Source organism: Somniosus microcephalus, chromosome 4, assembly GCF_052327205.1.
Source record: "Somniosus microcephalus isolate GS21.2 chromosome 4, FLI_Smic_1.0, whole genome shotgun sequence".
NCBI lineage: Eukaryota > Metazoa > Chordata > Chondrichthyes > Squaliformes > Somniosidae > Somniosus > Somniosus microcephalus.
Window position 1 is genome coordinate 3056382 of NC_140990.1, and position 20900 is coordinate 3077281.

General features: G+C 51.4%; 1 protein-coding gene across 1 annotated transcript in view; it reads right to left on the reverse strand.

Annotated features, from left to right (window-relative positions):
* LOC147118181 (myosin-6-like) overlaps positions 1–20900 on the reverse strand; it is a 128630-nt gene that overhangs the window by 73829 nt on the left and 33901 nt on the right. Inside the window, exons 5-9 of the mRNA XM_085983672.1 lie at positions 19505–19569; positions 17962–18049; positions 16792–16909; positions 9208–9331; positions 4545–4681 (exon numbers count right to left, since the gene is read on the reverse strand). Of these exons, the coding sequence (XP_085839798.1) occupies positions 4545–4681; positions 9208–9331; positions 16792–16909; positions 17962–18049; positions 19505–19569 (532 nt within the window). The remainder of the gene's footprint in view (positions 1–4544; positions 4682–9207; positions 9332–16791; positions 16910–17961; positions 18050–19504; positions 19570–20900) is intronic.

Genomic DNA, 20900 nt, shown 5'->3' on the forward strand with positions numbered 1-20900 from the left:
AAGCGTTAACCGTTTGTTCCTTGCCCCTCTTGTCCCATCCGCGTTGGAGTTGGGGGTGATGTGTTCTAGATGAAGAAAATTGGGTTGGGGCACAAGAAGCGACCTCATTAGCAAACCTGGTCTCAGGTGGACCTCCCAGTTCCACGTCCAATTTCCAAGCTGACTACAAGAACCCTCATCAACCTCTCACCGACGCTAGACCTTCACTCAAGCCCAAGTCCAACCACGAGTTGAATTTGCTCCCACATCTAGGGAGGTCCCTCTAACCTACTATCTCACACTCCTGCATCTAGGGAGGACCCTCTAACCTACTATCTCACACTGCCGTATCGAGGGAGGTCCCTCTAACCTACCATCTCACACTCCCGCATCTAGGGAGGTCCCTCTAACCTACTATCTCACACTCCCGCATCTAGGGAGGTCCCTCTAACCTACTATCTCACACTGCCGCGTCGAGGGAGGTCCCTCTAACCTACTATCTCACACTGCCGTATCGAGGGAGGTCCCTCTAACCTACTATCTCACACTGCCGCGTCGAGGGAGGTCCCTCTAACCTACTATCTCACACTCCCGCATCTAGGGAGGTCCCACTAACCCCTCTCACACACTCCTGTATCTAGGGAGGTCTCTCCAACCTCCTATCTCACACTCATGTATCTAGGGTGGTCCCTCTAACCTACTATCTCACACTCCTGTATCTGGGGAGGTCCCTCTAACCCCTCTCTCACACTCCTGTATCTGGGGAGGTCCCTCTAACACCTCTCTCACACTCCTGTATCTGGGGAGGTCCCTCTACCCCTCTCTTACACACTCCTGTATCTGGGGAGGTCCCTCTAACCCCTCTCTCTCACTCCTGTATCTAGGGATGTCCCTCTAACCTCTCTCACACACCTGTATCTGGGGATGTCCCTCTAACCTCTCTCACACTCCTGTATCTGGGGAGGTCCCTCTAACCCCTTCTCTCACACACTCCCCTGCTTTTTGTCCGTAACCCCTGTGAACATCCTGGGGTTCACCATTGACCAGAAACTTAACTGGACCAGTCACATAAATACTGTGGCAACAAGAGCAGGTCAGAGGCTGGGTATTCTGCGGCGAGTGTCTCACCTCCTGACTCCCCAAAGCCTTTCCACCATCTACAAGGCACAAGTCAGGAGTGTGATGGAATACTCTCCACTTGCCTGGATGAGTGGAGCTCCAACAACACTCAAGAAGCTCGACACCATCCAGGACAAAGCAGCCCGTTTGATTGGCACCCCATCCACCACCTTAAACATTCACTCCCTCCACCACCGGCACACCGTGGCTGCAGTGTGTACCATCTACAAGATGCACTGCAGCAACTCGCCAAGGCTTCTTTGGCAGCACCTCCCAAACCCACGACCTCTTCCACCTAGAAGGACAAGGGCAGCAGGCGCATGGGAACACCACCACCTCCAAGTTCCCCTCCAAGTCACACACCATCCTGACTTAGAAGTATAGTATATCGCCGATCCTTCGTCGTCGCTGGGTCAAAATCCTGGAACTCCCTCCCTAACAGCGCTGTGGGAGCACCTTCACCACACGGACTGCAGCGGTTCAAGAAGGCGGCTCACCACCACCTTCTCAAGGGCAACTAGGGATGGGCAATAAATGCTGGGCCTTACCAGCGACGCGCACATCCCATAAGCGAATTTAAAAAAAAGTTCTTCATCCTCGAGCACCTCTCCAATTCCCTGTTAACATTATTGATGGAATCAGCTTTACCCCTTCCCCCGTTACAGGTCAAGTGTTCCAGATCCCGACAACTCTCCGACAGAAAACATTTCTCCTCATCTCCCCTCTCGATTATTGGCTAATGATTTTGAATCTGTGACCTCTGGTTATTGAGACAGAGAGTATAGTTTTTCTCTATCGACTCAATCTAAACCTCTCATCATCTAGAAAACTTCCATTAGGTCACCTCTTAACCTTCTCTGCTCTAAGGAGAACAACCCCAGCTTCTCCAGTCTCTCCACATAACTGAAGTCCCTCATCCCTGGTACCATTCTGGTCAATCTCCCCTTAACCTTCTCTGCTCTAAGGAGAACAACCACAGCTTCTCGAGACTCTCCAGGTAAATGAAGTCCCTCATCCCTGGTACCATTCTGGTCAATCTCCTCTTAACCTTCTCTGCTCTAAGGAGAACAATCCCAACTTCTCCAGTCTCTCCACATAACTGAAGTCCCTCATCCCTGGTACCATTCTGGTCAATCTCCCCTTAACCTTCTCTGCTCCAAGGAGAACAATCCCAGCTTCTCCAGTCTCTCCTCATAACTGAAGTCCCCTCATCCCTGGTACCATTCTGGTCAATCTCCCCTTAACCTTCTCTGCTCTAAGGAGAACAATCCCAGCTTCTCCAGTCTCTCCACGTAACTGAAGTCCCTCATCCCTGGTACCATTCTGGTCAATCTCCTCTTAACCTTCTCTGCTCCAAGGAGAACAATCCCAGCTTCTCCAGTCTCTCCACATAACTGAAGTCCCTCATCCCTGGTACCATTCTGGTCAATCTCCCCTTAACCTTCTCTGCTCTAAGGAGAACAACCCCAGCTTCTCCAGTCTCTCCACATAACTGAAGTCCCTCATCCCTGGTACCATTCTGGTCAATCTCCCCTTAACCTTCTCTGCTCCAAGGAGAACAACCCCAGCTTCTCCAGTCTCTCCACATAACTGAAGTCCCTCATCCCTGGTACCATTCTGGTCAATCTCCCCTTAACCTTCTCTGCTCTAAGGAGAACAACCCCAGCTTCTCCAGTCTCTCCACATCACTGAAGTCCCTCATCCCTGGTACCATTCTGGCCAATCTCCCCTTCACCTTCTCTGCTCTAAGGAGAACAATCCCAGCTTCTCCGTCTCTCCATGTAACTGAAGTCCCTCATCGCTGGTACCATTGTGGTCAATCTCCCCTTAACCTTCTCTGCTCTAAGGAGAACAATCCCAGCTTCTCCAGTCTCTCCACATCACTGAAGTCCCTCATCCCTGGTACCATTCTGGTCAATCTCCCCTTAACTTTCTCTGCTCTAAGGAGAACAATCCCATCTTCTCCAGTCTCTCCAGGTAACTGAAGTCCCTCATTCCTGGTACCATTCTGGTCAATCTCCCCTTAACCTTCTCTGCTCTAAGGAGAACAATCCCAGCTTCTCCAGTCTCTCCACATCACTGAAGTTCCTCATCCCTGGTACCATTCTGGTCAATCTCCCCTTAACCTTCCCTGCTCTAAGGAGAACAATCCCAGCTTCGCCAGCCTCTCCACATAACTGAAGTCCCTCATCCCTGGTACCGATTCTGGTCAATCTCCCCTTAACCTTCTCTGCTCTAAGGAGAACAACCCCAGCTTCTCCAGTCTCTCCACGTAACTGAAGTCCCTCATCCCTGGTACCGATTCTGGTCAATCTCCCCATAACCTTCTCTGCTCTAAGGAGAACAATCCCAGCTTCTCCAATCTCTCCACATAACTGAAGTCCCTCATCCCTGGTACCATTCTGGTCAATCTACCCTTAACCTTCTCTGCTCTAAGGAGAACAATCCCAGCTTCTCCAGTCTCTCCACGTAACTGAAGTCCCTCATCCCTTGTACCGATTCTGGTCAATCTCCCCATAACCTTCTCTGCTCTAAGGAGAACAATCCCAGCTTCTCCAGTCTCTCCACGTAACTGAAGTCCCTCATCCCTGGTACCATTCTGGTCAATCTCCCCTTAACCTTCTCTGCTCTAAGGAGAACAACCCCAGCTTCTACAGTCTCTCCACGTAACTGAAGTCCCTCATCCCTGGTATCGATTCTGGTCAATCTCCCCTTAACCTTCTCTGCTCTCAGGAGAACAACCCCAGCTTCTCCAGTCTCTCCACGTAACTGAAGTCCCTCATCCCTGGTACCGATTCTGGTCAATCTCCCCAGAACCTTCTCTGCTCTAAGGAGAACAATCCCAGCTTCTCCAGTCTCTCCACATAACTGAAGTCCATCATACCTGGTACCATTCTGGTCAATCTCCCCTTAACCTTTTCTGCTCCAAGGAGAACAACCCCAGCATCTCCAGTCCCTCCTCATGACTGAAGTCCCCTCATCCCTGGTACCATTCTGGTAAACATTCCCATCTTTCGGATGAACGTGTCAGGTGGACATAAAAGATCCCACGGCCACTATTTCGAAGAAGAGCAGTGGGAGTTCTCCCTGGTGTCCCAAGGCCAATATTTATCCCTCAATCAACTAAAAAAAAAACAGATGATCTTGTCGTTATCACATTGCTGTTTGTGGGAGCTTGCTGTGCGCAAGTTGGCTGCCGCGTTTCCTACATTACAACAGTGACTGCACTCCAAAAAAGTACTTCATTGGCTGTAAAGCGCTTTGCGACGTCCGGTGGTCGTGAAAGGCGCTGTAGTCTTTCTTTCTTAAACTGCCTCTGCGCCCTCTCCAAGGCCGTGACACCTTTGCTGAAGTGCGGTGCTCACTTTCGCCCACTCTGTCCAAAGCTGGGAGGGACTATTTGCCCCGTGGGGGTTCAGGGCTATCCCGAGAAGGCTGTAACGAACCTGCGCTCCACAATCTTCTTGTATTCGATCCTCATGAGAAGTCCCCGGGATTGTGCTTGGAGCCGTGTTATGATTCGGGCGAGTTGATCGTCTCTCATCTCTTCCAACTGACCCAACAGACCAGCCTTGAAGAAGACCTGGAGTGTGGGGTGAAAGACTATCATCAGCAGCCACCCAAAACAAGCATCAATTCATAGAAACATAGAAGATAGGAGCAGGAGTAGGCCATTCGGCCCCTCTTCCCTGCTCCACCATTCAATGAGATCATGGCTGATCATCCAAATTCAGTACCCTGTCCCTGCCTTCTCCCCATATCCCTTGATCCCTTTAGCCTTAAGAAATATATCTAACTCCTTCTTGAATATATTTAATGAATTGGCCTCTACTGCCTTCTGTGGTAGAGAATTCCACAGGTTCACCACTCTCTGGGTGAAGAAATTCCTCCTCATCTCTGTCCTAAATGGCTTACCCCGTATCCTTAGACTGTGAGCCCTGGTTCTGGACTCCCCCACCATCGGGAACATCCTTCCTGCATCTAGTCTGTCTAGTCCTGTTAGAATTTTATAAGTTTCAATGAGATCCCCTCCCATTCTTCTAAACTCTAGCGAATATCAGCCTAATCGACCCAATCTCTCTTCATACGTCGTTCCTGCCATCCCAGGTATCAGGCTGGTGAATCTTCGCTGCACTCTTTCCATGGCAAGAACGTCCTTCCTCAGATAAGGCGACCAAAACTGCACACAATACTCAAGGTGTGGTCTCACCAAGGCCCTGTACAACTGCAGCAAGACATCCTTGTTCTTGTACTCGAATCCTCTCGCTATCAAGGCCAACATACCATTTGCCTTCTTAACCGCCTGCTGCGCCTGCATGCTTACCTTCAGCGACTGGTGCACAAGGACACCCAGGTCTCGTTGCACTTCCCCTTTTCCCAATCTATTGCCATTCAGATAATAATCCGTCTTCCTGTTTTTGCCACCAAAGTGGATAACCTCGCATTTATCCACATTATACTGCATCTGCCATGCATCTGCCCAATCACCCAACCTGTCCAAATCATACTGGAGTTTCTCAGCATCCTCCTCACAGCACACACGCCCACCCAGCTTTGTGTCGTCTGGGACCCCTGGGGAATCAAAGCCCGCCCCCGCAGAGAGAGGAGGTGATGGGAATGTTCCCTCCTATTTCTCAGGTTCTTATGTTCCCTCTGCGACACCCTGGTCCACCCCCCAACACCACCTCCACCAACCCTTGGCGTTCAACGGCATTACCATTGCCAAATCCCCCACCATCAACATCCTGGAGGTTCAACATTGACCAGAAACTCAACTAGACCAGCCACCAGCACAGACTCGATGGGCCGAATGGCCTTCTTCTGTGCCGTATGACTCTATGACAAATATACTGTGGCTACAAGAGCAGGTCAGAGGCTGTGTATTCTGTGGCGAGTGTCTCACCTCCTGACTCCCCAAAGCCTTTCCACCATCTACAAGGCACAAGTCAGGAGTGTGATGGAACACTCTCCACTTGCCTGGATGAGTGCAGCTCCAACAACACTCAAGAAGCTCGACACCATCCAGGACAAAGCAGCCCACTTGATAGGCACCCCATCCACCACCTTCAACATTCACTCCCTCCACCACCGGCGCACCGTGGCTGCAGTGTGCACCATCTACAAGATGCACTGCAGCAACTCGCCAAGGCTTCTGCGGCCGCACCTTCCAAACCCGCGACCTCTTCCACCTAGAAGGACCAAGGCAGCAGGCGCATGGGAACACCACCACCTCCAAGTTCCACCTCCAAGTCACACACACCATCCTAACTTGGAAATATATCGGCCGTTCCTTCATAGTCGCTGGGTCAAAAACCTGGAACTCCCTCCCTAACAGCACTGTGGGAGTACCTTCACCACACGGGATGGCAGCGGTTCAAGAAGGCGGCTCACCGCCACCTTCTCGAGGGCAAGTAGGGATGGGCAATAAATGCTGGCCTTGCCAGTGATGCCCACATCCCATGAATGATTAAAAAAAACTTCTTGCAATTTAGCAAACTGTATTTGCTGCTCACGATGCGGCCTCCTCTGCATTGGGAAAGCCAAACGGCGATTGGGTGGCCGCTTTGCGGATTCACCTCGGTTCAGTCCGCAACCATGACCCTGAGCTTCCGGTCGCCTGTCACTTTAATTCTCCACCCCACTCACACTCTGGACTCTCTGTCCTCGACCTCCTACACTATGAAACTCAACGTAAGCTCAAGGAACAGCACCTCATCTTTCAATTCGGCACTTTACACCCTTCCGGACTCAACATGGAGTTCAACACGTTCAGATCATAACCACCGCTCCCATTTTCTCGGACAGCAGCTACCGGTAATAGGTCTGCCCTTCATTTAATCTCTCCTGCCTTCTACCCGACCACAGGCCAGCCCGTGGGATCCAAGGCAAAGTGGCAAGTTGGATCCAAAATTGGCTCGGAGGCAGGAATCAAAGGGTAAAGGTCGAAGGGTGTTTATGTGACTGGGAGGCTGTTCCCACTGGGGTTCCGCAGGGCTCAGTACTGGGTCCTTTGCTTTTTGTGGTATATGTCAATGATTTAGACTTGAATATAGGGGGTATGATTCAGATGCTTGCAGATGAAGTAACACTCCATCTGCCTTCCTAATTATTTGCTGTACCTGCATGCTAACATTTTGTGTTTCATGTACAAGGACACCCAGATCCCTCTGGACCTCAGCATCTCTGTATTCCCAAGTCCAGGTCATTAATATATATCAAAAAGAACCGAGCCCTGGGGAACACCACTGTATATAAGAACATAAGAACATAAGAAATAGGAGCAGGAGTAGGCCAATCGGCCCCTCGAGCCTGCTCCGCCATTCAATAAGATCATGGCTGATCTGATCCTAACCGCCAATCCACTATGACAGGACTATCTCCTGAATCTAACAGCATTAGACACACGAAAACAGGAGCAGGATCAGGCTACACGGCCCCTGGGCTGGCTCCGCTACCCACAGGGCCATGACCTATCCGAACCTAGACTCATGTCCAAATTCCTGCCCGCTCCCCGTAACCTTTAATTCCCTTTTCTACTAGGAAACTGTCTATTTCTGTTTTAAATTTATGTAATGATGTAGCTTCGACAGCTTTTTGGGGCAGCATATTCCATGGACCTACCACCCTCTGAGTGAAGTAGTTCCTCCTCATCTCAGTTTTGAAAGAGCAGCCTCTTATTCTAAGACTATGCCCCCTAGTTCTAGTTTCACCCATCATCTGGAACATCCTCCCTGCATCCACCCGATCCAACCCCTTCACAATCTTATATGTTTCAATAAGATCGCCTCTCATTCTTCTGAACTCCAATGAGTAGAGTCCCAATCTACTCAACCTCTCCTCATATGTCCATCCCCTCATCCCCGGGATTAATCGAGTGAACCTTCTATACTGACTCGAGAGCAAGTATGTCCTTTCTTAAGTATGGACACCAAAACTGTATGCAGTATTCCAGGTGCGGTCTCACCAATACCTTGTACAACTGAAGCAATACCTCCCTATTTTTATATTCTATCCCCCTAGCAATAAAAGCCAACATTCCATTGGCCTTCTTAATCACTTGCTGCACCTGCATACTAACCTTTTGAGTTTCGTGCACCAGGACCCCCAGAACCCTTTGTACTTCAGTACTTTCCAGTTTCTTGCCATTAAGATAATAACTTGCTCTACGATTTTTCCTGCCAAAGTGCATAACCTCACACTTTCCAGTATTGTATTCCATCTGCCAAATCTCTGCCCACTTACTTAGCCTGTCTATGTCCCCTTCAGTCTCAAAAGCAACCATTCACCACAACTCTCTGCTTTCTGTCTCTGCTAATTGTATATCCATGCTGCCACTGTCCCTTTCGAAATTAAAAAAAGATAATTATTTGTTCGTGGGATGTGTGCATCGCTGGCAAGGCCAGCATTTATTGCCCATCCCTAGTTGCCCTCGAGAAGGTGGTGGTGAGCCGCCTTCTTGAACCGCTGCAGTCCCGTGTGGTGAAGGTGTTCCCACAGTGCTGTTAGGAAGGGAGTTCCAGGATTTTGACCCAGCGACGATGACGGAACGGCCGATATATTTCCAAGTCAGGATGGTGTGTGTGACTTGGAGGGGAACTTGGAGGTGGTGGTGTTCCCATGCGCCTGCTGCCCTTGTCCTTCTAGGTGGAAGAGGTCGCAGGTTTGGGAGGTGCTGCCGAAGAAGCCTTGGCCAGTTGCTGCAGTGCATCTTGTAGATGGTACACACTGCAGCCACGGTACGCCGGTGGTGGAGTGCGTGAATGTTTAAGGTGGTGGATGGGGTGCCCATCAAGCGGGCTGCTTTGTCCTGGATGGTGTCGAGCTTCTTGAGTGTTGTTGGAGCTGCACTCATCCAGGCAAGTGGAGAGTATTCCATCACACTCCTGACTTGTGCCTTGTAGATGGTGGAAAGGCTTTGGGGAGTCAGGAGCTGAGACACTCACCACAGAACTCTCTTATAGATATGCCTTCTGCGCCCTCTCCACAGATGCTGCCTGACCTGCTGAGTATTTTCAGCATTTATGTTCCTCTCTCTCCTTTGCAAAGGGCCCATGTCTATCTCAGGGAGCTGGTTCCCACCGACGCCGATAGCTCCCGCCCCTCACCTACCTTGGTGTGTCCAAATTTGTACTGGTTCCGGTCAAGGTCTAGGGACCCCAGGAGTTTCTCCGCTCCCTTCCGGCTGTCAATGAACTGCCCTTCAGGGATGGCCGCTGGGTTCAGGATACGGTACCTGTGCAAAGAAAAGAGTTTGAAAGAGGCTAGTCCCTTTGCCCTCTGACAGGAACCATTCCCCCTTTCTCACCGCCCCCAACCCCACACCGTCCGGGCGACTAACGCCCTGATATTTTCTCGGTATCAAGCTTAAGACCTTCTTATATCAATGGCCTTGAACCCAGCGAAGACCTGTCTGTTTCCGATAGACCTCAAGCCACCTTCACACCATCTGGCTCAAACCAATCCACCCACCTTCGCCCTATCTCCCTCAACCCCACCCACCCACCTTCTCCCCATCTCCCTCAACCACACCCACCCACCTTCTCCCCATCTCCCTCAACCACACCCACCCACCTTCTCCCCATCTCCCTCAACCACACCTACCCACCTTCTCCCCATCTCCCCCAACCCCACCGACCCACCTTCTCCCCATCTCCCTCAACCCCACCAACCCACCTTCTCCCCATCTCCCTGAACCCCACCTACCCACCTTCTCCACATCTCCCTCATCCCCACCTACCCACCTTCTCCCCATCTCCCTGAACCCCACCTACCCACCTTCTCCCCATCTCCCCCAACCCCACCGACCCACCTTCTCCCCATCTCCCCCAACCCCACCTACCCACCTTCTCCCGCTCTCCCTCAACCCCACCCACCCACCTTCTCCCCATCTCCCTCAACCCCACCAACCCACCTTCTCCTCAGCTCCCTCAACCCCACCTACCCACCTTCTCCCCACCTCCCTCAACCCCATCTACCCACCTTCTCCCCATCTCCCTCAACCCCACCTACCCACCTTCTCCCCATCTCCCTCAACCCCACCTACCCACCTTCTCCCCATCTCCCTCAACCCCACCTACCCACCTTCTCCCCATCTCCCTCAACACCACCAACCCACCTTCTCCCCATCTCCCTCAACCCCACCTACCCACCTTCTCCCCATCTCCCCCAACCCCACCTACCCACCTTCTCCCCATCTCCCTCAACCCCACCTATCCACCTTCTCCCCATCTCCCTCAACCCCACCTACCCACCTTCTCCCCATCTCCCTCAACCCCACCTACCCACCTTCTCTCCATCTCCCTCAACCCCAACTACCTACCTTCTCCCCATCTCCCTCAACCTCATCTACCCACCTTCTCCCCATCTCCCTCAACCCCACCTACCCACCTTCTCCCCTTCTTCCTCAACCCCACCTACCCACCTTCTCTCCATCTCCCTCAACCCCACCTACCCACCTTCTCAACATCTCCCTCAACCCCACCTACCCACCTTCTCCCCATCTCCCTCAACCCCACCTACCCACCTTTTCCCCATCTCTCTCAACCCCACCCACCCACCTTCTCCCCATCTCCCTCAACCCCACCTACCCACCTTCTCCCCATCTCCCTCAACCCCACCTACCCACCTTCTCCCCATCTCCCTCAACCCCACCTACCCACCTTCTCCCCATTTCCCTCAACCCCACCCACCCACCTTCTCGCCATCTCCCTCAACCCCACCTACCCACCTTCTCCCCATCTCCCTCAACCACACCTGCCCAACGTCTCCCCATCTCCCTCAACCCCACCCACCCACCTTCTCCCCATCTCCCTCAACCACACCTAACCACCTTCTCCCCATCTCCCTCAACCCCAACTACCCACCTTCTCCTCATCTCCCTCAACCTCACCTACCCAGTTTCTCCCCATCTCCCTCAAACCCACCAACCACTTTTTCCCCATCGCCCTCAATACCACCTACCCACCTTCTCCACATATCGCCCAACCCCACCTACCCACCTTCTCCCCATTTCCCTAAACCCCACCTGCCCACATTCTCCCCATCTCCCTCAACCTCACCGGCCCATCTCACCATAGCCTCTGTACAGGGCCTTGGTGAGACCACACCTTGAGTATTGTGTGGAGTTTTGGTCGCCTTATCTGAGGAAGGATGTTCTTGCCATGGAGGGAGTGCAGCGAAGATTCACCAGACTGATACCTGGGATGGCAGGAATGACGTATGAAGAGAGATTGGGTCAATTAGGCTTATATTCGCTAGAGATTAGAAGAATGAGAGGGGATCTCATTGAAACTTATAAAATTCTAACAGGACTAGACAGACTAGATGCAGGAAGGATGTTCCCGATGGCGGGGAGTCCAGAACCAGGAGTCACAGTCTAAGGACTGAGATGAGGAGGAATTTCTTCACCCAGAGAGTAGTGAACCTGTGGAATTCTCTACCACAGAAGGCAGTAGAGGCCAACTTATTAAATATATTCAAGAAGGAGTTAGAGATATTTCTTAAGGCTAAAGGGATCAAGGGATATGGGGAGAAAGCAGGGACAGGGTACTTAATTTGGATGATCAGCCATGATCTCATTAAATGGCGAAACAGGCTCGAGGGGCCGAATGGCCTACTCCTGCTCCTATCTTCTTTGTTTCTATGCTGTTTGTGGGATCTTACTGTGTGCAAAATGGCCGCCGCGTCAGCCTACAAGAGCCAGCGGACACCAAAGGAGCTGATTCTTTGTGTCGGTCTTCGGGCTGTTTCTAGAAGCTGTGATAAGGCCCTGCTTCATGCAAAGGCACAAGGTGAGGAAGGTGACCATGGTAGCAGACAGGACCATTGCCCTTCAATTGACCTTGTACACGCGACACCGCCCCGAAGAGCACAACCAGTCAATAATTACAGTCTAAACCCTTTCTCCTTCAAGCGACTTGTACACATGTGCCTTTTGTGGTATATATTTCAATGATTTAGACTTCAATGTAAGGGGGCATGATTAAGAAGTTTGCAGATGATCCGAAATTGGCCGTGTGGTCGATAATAAAGAAGAAAGCTGTGGACTGCAGGAAGATATCAATGGAAGGACAGAGGATCAGAGGGACCTTGGTGTGCATGTACATAGATCCCTGAAGGCAGCAGGACAGGTAGATAAGGTGGTTAAAAAGGCATATGGGATACTTGCCTTCATTAGCCGAGGCATAGAATATAAGAGCAGGGAGGTTATGATGGAGCTGTACAAAACGCTAGTTAGGCCACAGCTGGAATACTGTGTGCAGTTCTGGTCGCCACACTATAGGAAGGATGTGATTGCATTGGAGAGGGTGCAGAGGAGATTCACCAGGATGTTACCTGGGCTGGAGCGCTTCAGCTATGAAGAAAGACTGGACAGGCTGGGGTTGTTTTCCTTAGAGCAGAGAAGGCTGAGGGGGGACCTGATTGAGGTGTACAAAATTATGAGGGGCATAGATAGGGTGGATAGAAAGGAACTTTTCCCCTTAGTAGAGGGGTCAATAACCAGGGGGCATAGTTTCAAGGTAAGGGGCAGGAGGTTTAGAGGGGATTTGAGGAAAAACTTTTTCACCCAGAGGGTGGTTGGAATCTGGAACTCACTGCCTGAAAGGGTGGTAGAGGCAGGAACCCTCACAACATTCAAGAAGCATTTAGATGAGCACTTGAAACACCATAGCATACAAGGCTAGGGACCAAGTGCTGGAAAATGGGATTAGAATAGACAGGGCTTGATGGCTGGCGTGGACACGATGGGCCGAATGGCCTCTTTCTGTGCTGTATAACTCTATGGCCTAGAAATTGGGTTGGGGCGCCAAAGTGGCGCAAAAGTCGCCTGAGCGCAGGATTTAGCGCAGCATTCGAGGCTTTAGCGATCATCAGATATTCAGTCTCATTGCCCCTCGAGGGACACGGGGCGAGTCTCGAGGCGCTCCGCGTCCCTCTTCGGGCGCTGAAACTGAATATCGCAGCGCAACGTGCCGCAGCGCCACACGCTGCGGCACGGCACGCTGCGGTACTGCAGGCCTTCCGCCCACTGTTAAGGGGGAGGGGCCTGCAACAGCGCGATCCCCGCTCGCGAGTGCCGGCAAATGAGCCCGGCACCAAGGGGAAGTGCCGGGCTCTCAGGAAACAGCCGGCAATGCCGCGGCGGGGAGGGGGGGGTGGGGTCAGGAGGCCGGGGACGGAGGGGCTGGCAGGCGGCCGCCCCGCACCTCCACCTTAACTTGCGCCGCTGCCGGCACAGCAAGGCCCCGTGAACCGGGCGCGGGTAGCGAACGGCGCAACTGCGGCGTTCGCTACCAAATATCGCGAATGGGGCGCTGCGCACACCGATGACGTCATCGGTGGCGGCGCAGCGCAAATGGCTAACGCCACCATTAGCGCCCCTGCTGAATATCGCGGGAGGCGCAGCCAGTGGCGCTACAGCCACTGACGGCCTCTTTAGGCGCTAACAGGTGGCGCTACTCACCCAATTTCTCCCCCCATGACTCTGTGACTCTGGTCGGGTGGGCAGAACAGTGGCAAATGGAATTCAATCCGGAGAAGTGTGAGGTAATGTATTTGGGGAGGGCTAACAAGGCAAGGGAATACACATTAAATGGTAGGGCACTGAGTAGTGTAGAGGATCAGAGGGACCCTGGAGTGCATGTCCACAGATCACTGAGGGCAGCACCACGGTGGCATAGTGGTTAGCACTGTTGCCTCACAGCGCCAGGGACCCGGGTTCGAATCCGGCCTCGGGCGACTGTCTGTGTGGAGTTTGCACATTCTCCCTGTGTCTGCGTGGGTTTCCTCCGGGTGCTCCGGTTTCCTCCCACAGTCCAAAGATGTGCGGGTTAGGTTGATTGGCTGTGATAAATTGACCCTTAGTGTTAGGGGGATTAAATACGTGGGGTTACGGGGATAGGGTGGGATATGTGTTGGTGTAGGGGTTACGGGGATCGGGTGGGATATGTGTCGGTGCAGGCTCGATGGGCCGAAATGGCCTCTATCTGCACTGTGGGGATTCTGTGATAAGGTGGTTAAGAAGGTCTACGGGAAACTTTCCTTTATGAACCGAGGCATAGAATACAAGAGCAGGGGGGTTTATGCTTGAACTGTATAAAACACTAGTTAGGCCACAGCTAGAGTACTGCGTGTAGTTCTGGTCACCACATTACAGGAAAGATGTGATTGCACTAGAGAGGGTGCAGAGGAGATTTACGAGGATGTTGCCTGGGCTGGGGAATTTTAGCTATGAGGAAAGATTGGATAGGCTAAGGTTGTTTTCTTTGGAACAGAGGAGGCTAAGGGGAGACTTGATTGAGGTGTATAACATTATGAGAGGCCGAGACAGAATGGATAGGAAGGACCTATTTCCCTTAGCAGGGAGGTCAATAACCAGGGGGCACAGATTTAAAGTAATTGGTCAGAAGTTTAGGGGGGAGTTGAGGAGAACTTTCTTCACCCAGGGGGCGGTGGGGGTCTGGAACTCACTGCCTGAAAGGGTGGTCGAGGCACAAACCCTCATCACATTTAAAAAGCACTTGGATGTGCGCTTGAAGTGCCGTAACCTACGGGGCTATGGACCGAGAGCTGGAAAGTGGGATTAGGCCGGAGAGCTCTTTGTCGACCGGCGCGGACAAGATGGGCCGAATGGCCTCCTTCGGTGCTGTGAATTTCTATGATTCTAAGATTCTATGCTACACCTGGTGGTATAGTGACACAGATGGAGTACAATGTGGGGAAATGTGAGGTTTGGTAGGAGGAATAGAACAACAGAATATTTTTTAAACCGTGAGAAACTATGAACTATTGGTGTTCAGAGAGATTCAGGTGCCCTCGTACAGGAAACATAGAGACTTAGCATTCAGGTACAGCAAGCAATTAGGAAGGCAAATGGTATGTTGGCCTTTATTGCAAAGGGGCTGGTGTACATAGAAACATAGAAGATAGGAGCAGGAGTAGGCCATTCGGCCCCTCGAGCCCGCTCCGCCACTTAATGAGATCATGGCTGATCATCCAAATTCAGTACCCTGTCCCTGCCTTTTCCCCATATCCCTTGATCCCTTTAGCCTTAAGAAAAACATCTAACTCCTTGAATATATTTAATGAATTGGCCTCAACTGCCTTCTGTGGTAGAGAATTCCACAGGTTCACCACTCTCTGGGTGAAGAAATTCCTCCTCATCTCTGTCCTAAATGGCTTACCCCTTATCCTTAGACTGTGACCCCTGGTTCTGGGCTCCCCCACCATCAGGAACATCCTTCCTGCATCTAGTCTGTCCAGTCCTGTCAGAATTTTATAAGTTTCAATGAGATCCCCTCTCATTCTTCTAAACTCCAGCGAGTACAAGCCCAATCGACCCAATCTCTCCTCATACGTCATTCCTGCCATCCCAGGTATCAGCCTGGTGAATCTTCGCTGCACTCCCTCCATGGCAAGAACATCCTTCCTCAGATAAGGTGAACAAAACTGCACACAATACTCAAGATGTGGTCTCAAATAATAGAGCCTTTAGTTGGGATATTAAAGGGTAAGGGGAGTGAGGGGGAGAGTGGTATTAGACTGGGTGCGATATTAAAGGGTATGTACCAGGGATGAGGGACTTCAGTTATGTGGAGAGACTGGAGGAGCTGGGGTTGTTACCCTTAGAGCAGAGAAAGTTAAGGGGAGATTGACCAGAATGGTACCAGGGATGAGGGACTTCAGTTACGTGGAGAGACTGGAGAAGCTGGGATTGTTCTCCTTAGAGCAGAGAAGGTTAAGGGGAGATTGACCAGAATGGTACCAGGGATGAGGGACTTCAGTTACGTGGAGAGACTGGAGAAGCTGGGATTGTTCTCCTTAGAGCAGAGAAGGTTAAGGGGAGATTGACCAGAATGGTACCAGGGGATGAGGGACTTCAGTTATGTGGAGAGACTGGAGAAGCTGGGGTTGTTCTCCTTAGAGCAGAGAAGGTTACGGGGAGATTGACCAGAATGGTACCAGGGATGAGGGACTTCAGTTATGTGGAGAGACTGGAGAAGCTGGGGTTGTTCTCCTTAGAGCAGAGAAGGTTAAGGGGAGATTGACCAGAATGGTACCAGGGATGAGGGACTTCAGTTATGTGGAGAGACTGGAGAAGCTGGGGTTGTTCTCCTTAGAGCAGAGAAGGTTAAGGAGAGATTGACCAGAATGGTACCAGTGATGAGGGACTTCAGTTATGTGGAGAGACTGGAGAAGCTGGGATTGTTCTCCTTGGAGCAGAGAAGGTTAAGGAGAGATTGACCAGAATGGTACCAGTGATGAGGGACTTCAGTTATGTGGAGAGACTGGAGAAGCTGGGGTTGTTCTCCTTAGAGCAGAGAAGGTTAAGCGGAGATTGACCAGAATGGTACCAGGGATGAGGGACTTCAGCTATGTGGCGAGACTGGAGAAGCTGGGGTTGTTCTCCTTAGAGCAGAGAAGGTTAAGGGGAGATTGACCAGAATGGTACCAGGGATGAGGGACTTCAGTTATGTGGAGAGACTGGAGAAGCTGGGATTGTTCTCCTTCGAGCAGAGAAGGTTAAGCGGAGATTGACCAGAATGGTACCAGGGATGAGGGACTTCAGTTACGTCGAGAGATCAGCCGTGATCTTATTGAATAGCGGGGCAGTCTCGAGGGGCCGTGTGGCCGACTCCTGCTCCTGATTCTAACGACCATATGCTCCCCGCGGGTTGTCAGAGATGTACTCACCGCTGGCGGAAATCTCCGTACAGGATGCGATTGGGGAACCCTTTCCGGCAGATCCTGATCCCCTCGAGCACGCCATTACACCGCAGTTGGTGCATGACCAGCGGATTGTCCATCTCCCCTAAACAGTAGAGAAAAAACAAGAGGTCAGCGAGGAGTTCAACTGCCAACATTCAGCTGCCAGCTAGGCTAGGTCGGGATCGCTCTCCTGCCCGCCCCATCAACCCCCACCACTTCTTTGAGGGTATGAGTTTGTCAGTTCCAGCCCCATTAACCAGGTGTTCAGTCCCCAGTTGCCCGGTACTGAGGGAGCGCCGCACTGTCGGAGGGGCAGTACTGAGGGAGTGCCGCACTGTCGGAGGGTCAGTACTGAGGGAGCGCTGCACTGTCGGAGGGGCAGTACTGAGGGAGCGCCGCACTGTCGGAGGGGCAGTACTGAGGGAGCGCCGCACTGTCGGAGGGGCAGTACTGAGGGAGCGCCGCACTGTCGGAGGGGCAGTACTGAGGGAGCGCCGCACTGTCGGAGGGGCAGTACTGAGGGAGCGCCGCACTGTCGGAGGGGCAGTACTGAGGGAGCGCCGCACTGTCGGAGGGTCAGTACTGAGGGAGCGCCGCACTCTCGGAGGGGCAGTACTGAGGGAGCGCCGCATTGTCGGAGGGGCAGTGCTGAGGAAGCGCTGCACTGTCGTAGGGGCAGTACTGAGGGAGCGCTGCACTGTTGGAGGGGCAGTACTGAGGGAGTGCCGCACTGTCGGAGGGGCAGTGCTGAGGGAGTGTCACACTGTCGGAAGGGCAGTACTGAGGGAGCGCCGCACTGTCGGAGGGGCAGTACTGAGGGAGCGCTGCACTGTCGGAGGGGCAGTACTGATGAAGCACTGCACTATCAGAGGGGCAGTACTGAGGGAGCGCCGCACTGTCGGAGGGGCAGTACTGAGGAAGCACTGCACTATCGGAGGGGCAGTACTGAGGGAGCGCCGCACTGTCGGAGGGGCAGTACTGAGGGAGCGCCGCACTGTCGGAGGGGCAGTCCTGAGGGGGCACCGCAATTCAGCGGGATCGTAGCGTTGTCCTGTGACCAAAATGGCTGCCTTGTTGCCCTCAGTAGCAACAGGCCGGTAATGGCGCCTGGGCCTTTCCTGAGTCCCACATCCCCATTATAAGCCCCTTTCGTACCTGGACATTTCCGTTCGTTCGGGATGATGCAACGCACAAAATGCGGGTGAGTGCTCCTCAAGTTTGTCATCAATTTGTTCAAGTTCTCCTAGGGGTGAGAAAGATAAGTGTCAATCAATGTGTAACTGTACAGAGTCACTGTTTATTCAGCAGGGTAAGGGTCACTCACTGTAACTGTATAGAGTCGCTGTTTATTCAGCAGGGTAAGGCTTATTCACTGTTTAACTGTACAGAGTCACTGTTTATTCAGCAGGGTAAGGATTATTCACTGTGTAACTGTACAGAGTCCCTGTTTATTCAGCAGGGTAAGGATTATTCGCTGTGTGACTACAGAGACACTGTTTATTCAGCAGGGTAAGGATTATTCACTGTGTAACTGTACAGAGTCCCTGTTTATTCACCAGGGTAAGGATTATTCGCTGTGTGACTACAGAGACGCTGTTTATTCAGCAGGGTTAGAATTATTCACTGTGTAACTGTACAGAGTCGCTGTTTATTCAGCAGGGTAAGGATTATTTGCTGTGTAACTGTACAGAGTCACTGTTTATTCAGCAGGGTAAGGATTATTCACTGTGTAACTGTACAGAGTCACTGTATATTCAGGGTAAGGGTCATTAACTGTGTAACTGGACAGAGTCACTGTTTATTCAGCAGGGTAAGGGTCACTCACTGTGTAACTGTACAGAGATGCTGTTTATTCAGCAGGGTAAGGATTATTCACTGTGTAACTGTACAGAGTCACTGATTATTCAGCAGGGTATGGATTATTCACTGTGTAACTACAGAGACGCTGTTTATTCAGCAGGGTAAGGATTATTCACTGTGTAACTGTACAGAGTCACTGTTTATTCAGCAGGGTAAGGATTATTTGCTGTGTAACTGTACAGAGTCACTGTTTATTCAGCAGGGTAAGGATTATTTGCTGTGTAACTGTACAGAGTCACTGTTTATTCAGCAGGGTAAGGATTATTCGCTGTGTGACTACAGAGATGCAGTTTATTCAGCAGGGTAAGGATTATTTGCTGTGTGACTACAGAGATGCAGTTCATTCAGCAGGGTTAGGATTAATCACTGTGTAACTGTACAGAGTCACTGATTATTCAGCAGGGTAAGGATTATTCGCTGTGTGACTACCGAGATGCAGTTTATTCAGCAGGGTAAGGATTATTTGCTGTGTAACTGTACAGAGTCACTGTTTATTCAGCAGGGTAAGGATTATTCACTGTGTAACTGTACAGAGTCACTGTGTTTTCAGCAGGGTAAGGATTATTCACTGTGTAACTGTACAGAGTCACTGATTATTCAGCAGGGTAAGGATTATTCGCTGTGTGACTACAGAGATGCAGTTTATTCAGCAGGGTAAGGATTATTTGTTGTGTAACTGTACAGAGTCACTGTTTATTCAGCAGGGTAAGGATTATTCACTGTGTAACTGTACAGAGTCACTGTTTATTCAGCAGGGTAAGGATTATTCACTGTATGACTACAGAGTCACTGTTTATTCAGCAGGGTAAGGATTATTCACTGTGTAAGAACCACTTACCCTGTGCAGTGCAGATACAGTCTGAAATGAAGAACCCTTCTTTTTACTTCCTTTACCCTTGGTCTCTGTAAGATAAAATTGGAAAAATCAGAGGCCTTTATGAGATAGACACTCAATCACTGACTAAATCCCTGTAGGTGCGCAAGTTAAGAGATTTAAATGCAAGATTGTAATCAATTGCCTCAAACCCTCTCTCACACATTCCTGTATCTGGTGAGGTCCCTCTAACCTCTCTCTCACACTCCTGTATCTGGGGCTGTCCCTCTAACATCTCCCTCTCACACTCCTGTATCTGGGGCTGTCCCTCTAACATCTCCCTCTCACACTCCTGTATCTAGGTAGGTCCATCTAACCCATGTCTCATACACTCCTGTATCTAGGGAGGTACCTCTAACCCATCTCTCACACACTCCTGCATCTGGGAAGGTCCCTCCAGCCCCTTTCTGACACACTCCTGTATCTGGGGAGGACCCTCTAACCCCTCTCTCACACTCCTGTATCTGTGGAGGGCCCTCGAACTCCTCTCACACACTCCTGTATCTGGAAGGGTCCCTGTAACCCTTCTATCATGCTCCTGTATCTGGGGATCCTTCTAACCTCTCTCTAACACTCCTTTAACTAGAGAGGTCCCTCTAACCTCTCTCTCACACTCCTGTATCTGGGGAGGTCCCCCTAACCTCTCTCTCACAATCCTGTATCTGGGGAGGTCCCTCTAAACCCTCTCTCTCACACTCCTGTATCTGGGGAGGTCCCTCTAACCCCTCTCTCACACTCCTGTAACTGGGGAGGTCCCTCTAAACCCTCTCTCTCACACTCCTGTATCTGGGGAGGTCCCTCTAAACCCTCTCTCTCACACTCCTGTATCTGGGGAGGTCCCTCTAACCCCTCTCTCACACTCCTGTATCTGGGGAGGTCCCTCTAAACCCTCTCTCTCACACTCCTGTATCTGGGGAGGACCCCCTAACCCCTCTCTCACACTCCTATATCTGGGGAGGTCCCTCTAAACCCTCTCTCTCACACTCCTGTATCTGGGGAGGTCCCTCTAATCCCTCTCTCTCACACTCCTGTATCTGGGGTGGTCCCTCTAAACCCTCTCTCTCACTCCTATATCTGGACAGGTCCCTCTAACCTCTCTCTCACACTCCTATATCTGGGGAGGTCCCTCTAACCCCTCTCTCTCACACCTATATCTCGGGAGGTCCCTCTAAACCCTTTCTCTCACACACCTGTATCTTGGGAGGTCCCCCTAACCTCTTTCTCACACTCCTATATCTGGGGAGGTCCCTCTAACCCCTCTCTCACACTCCTGTATCTGGGGAGGTCCCTCTAAACACTTTCTCTCACACTCCTGTATGTAGGGAGGTCCCCCTAACCTCTCTCTCACACTCCTATATCT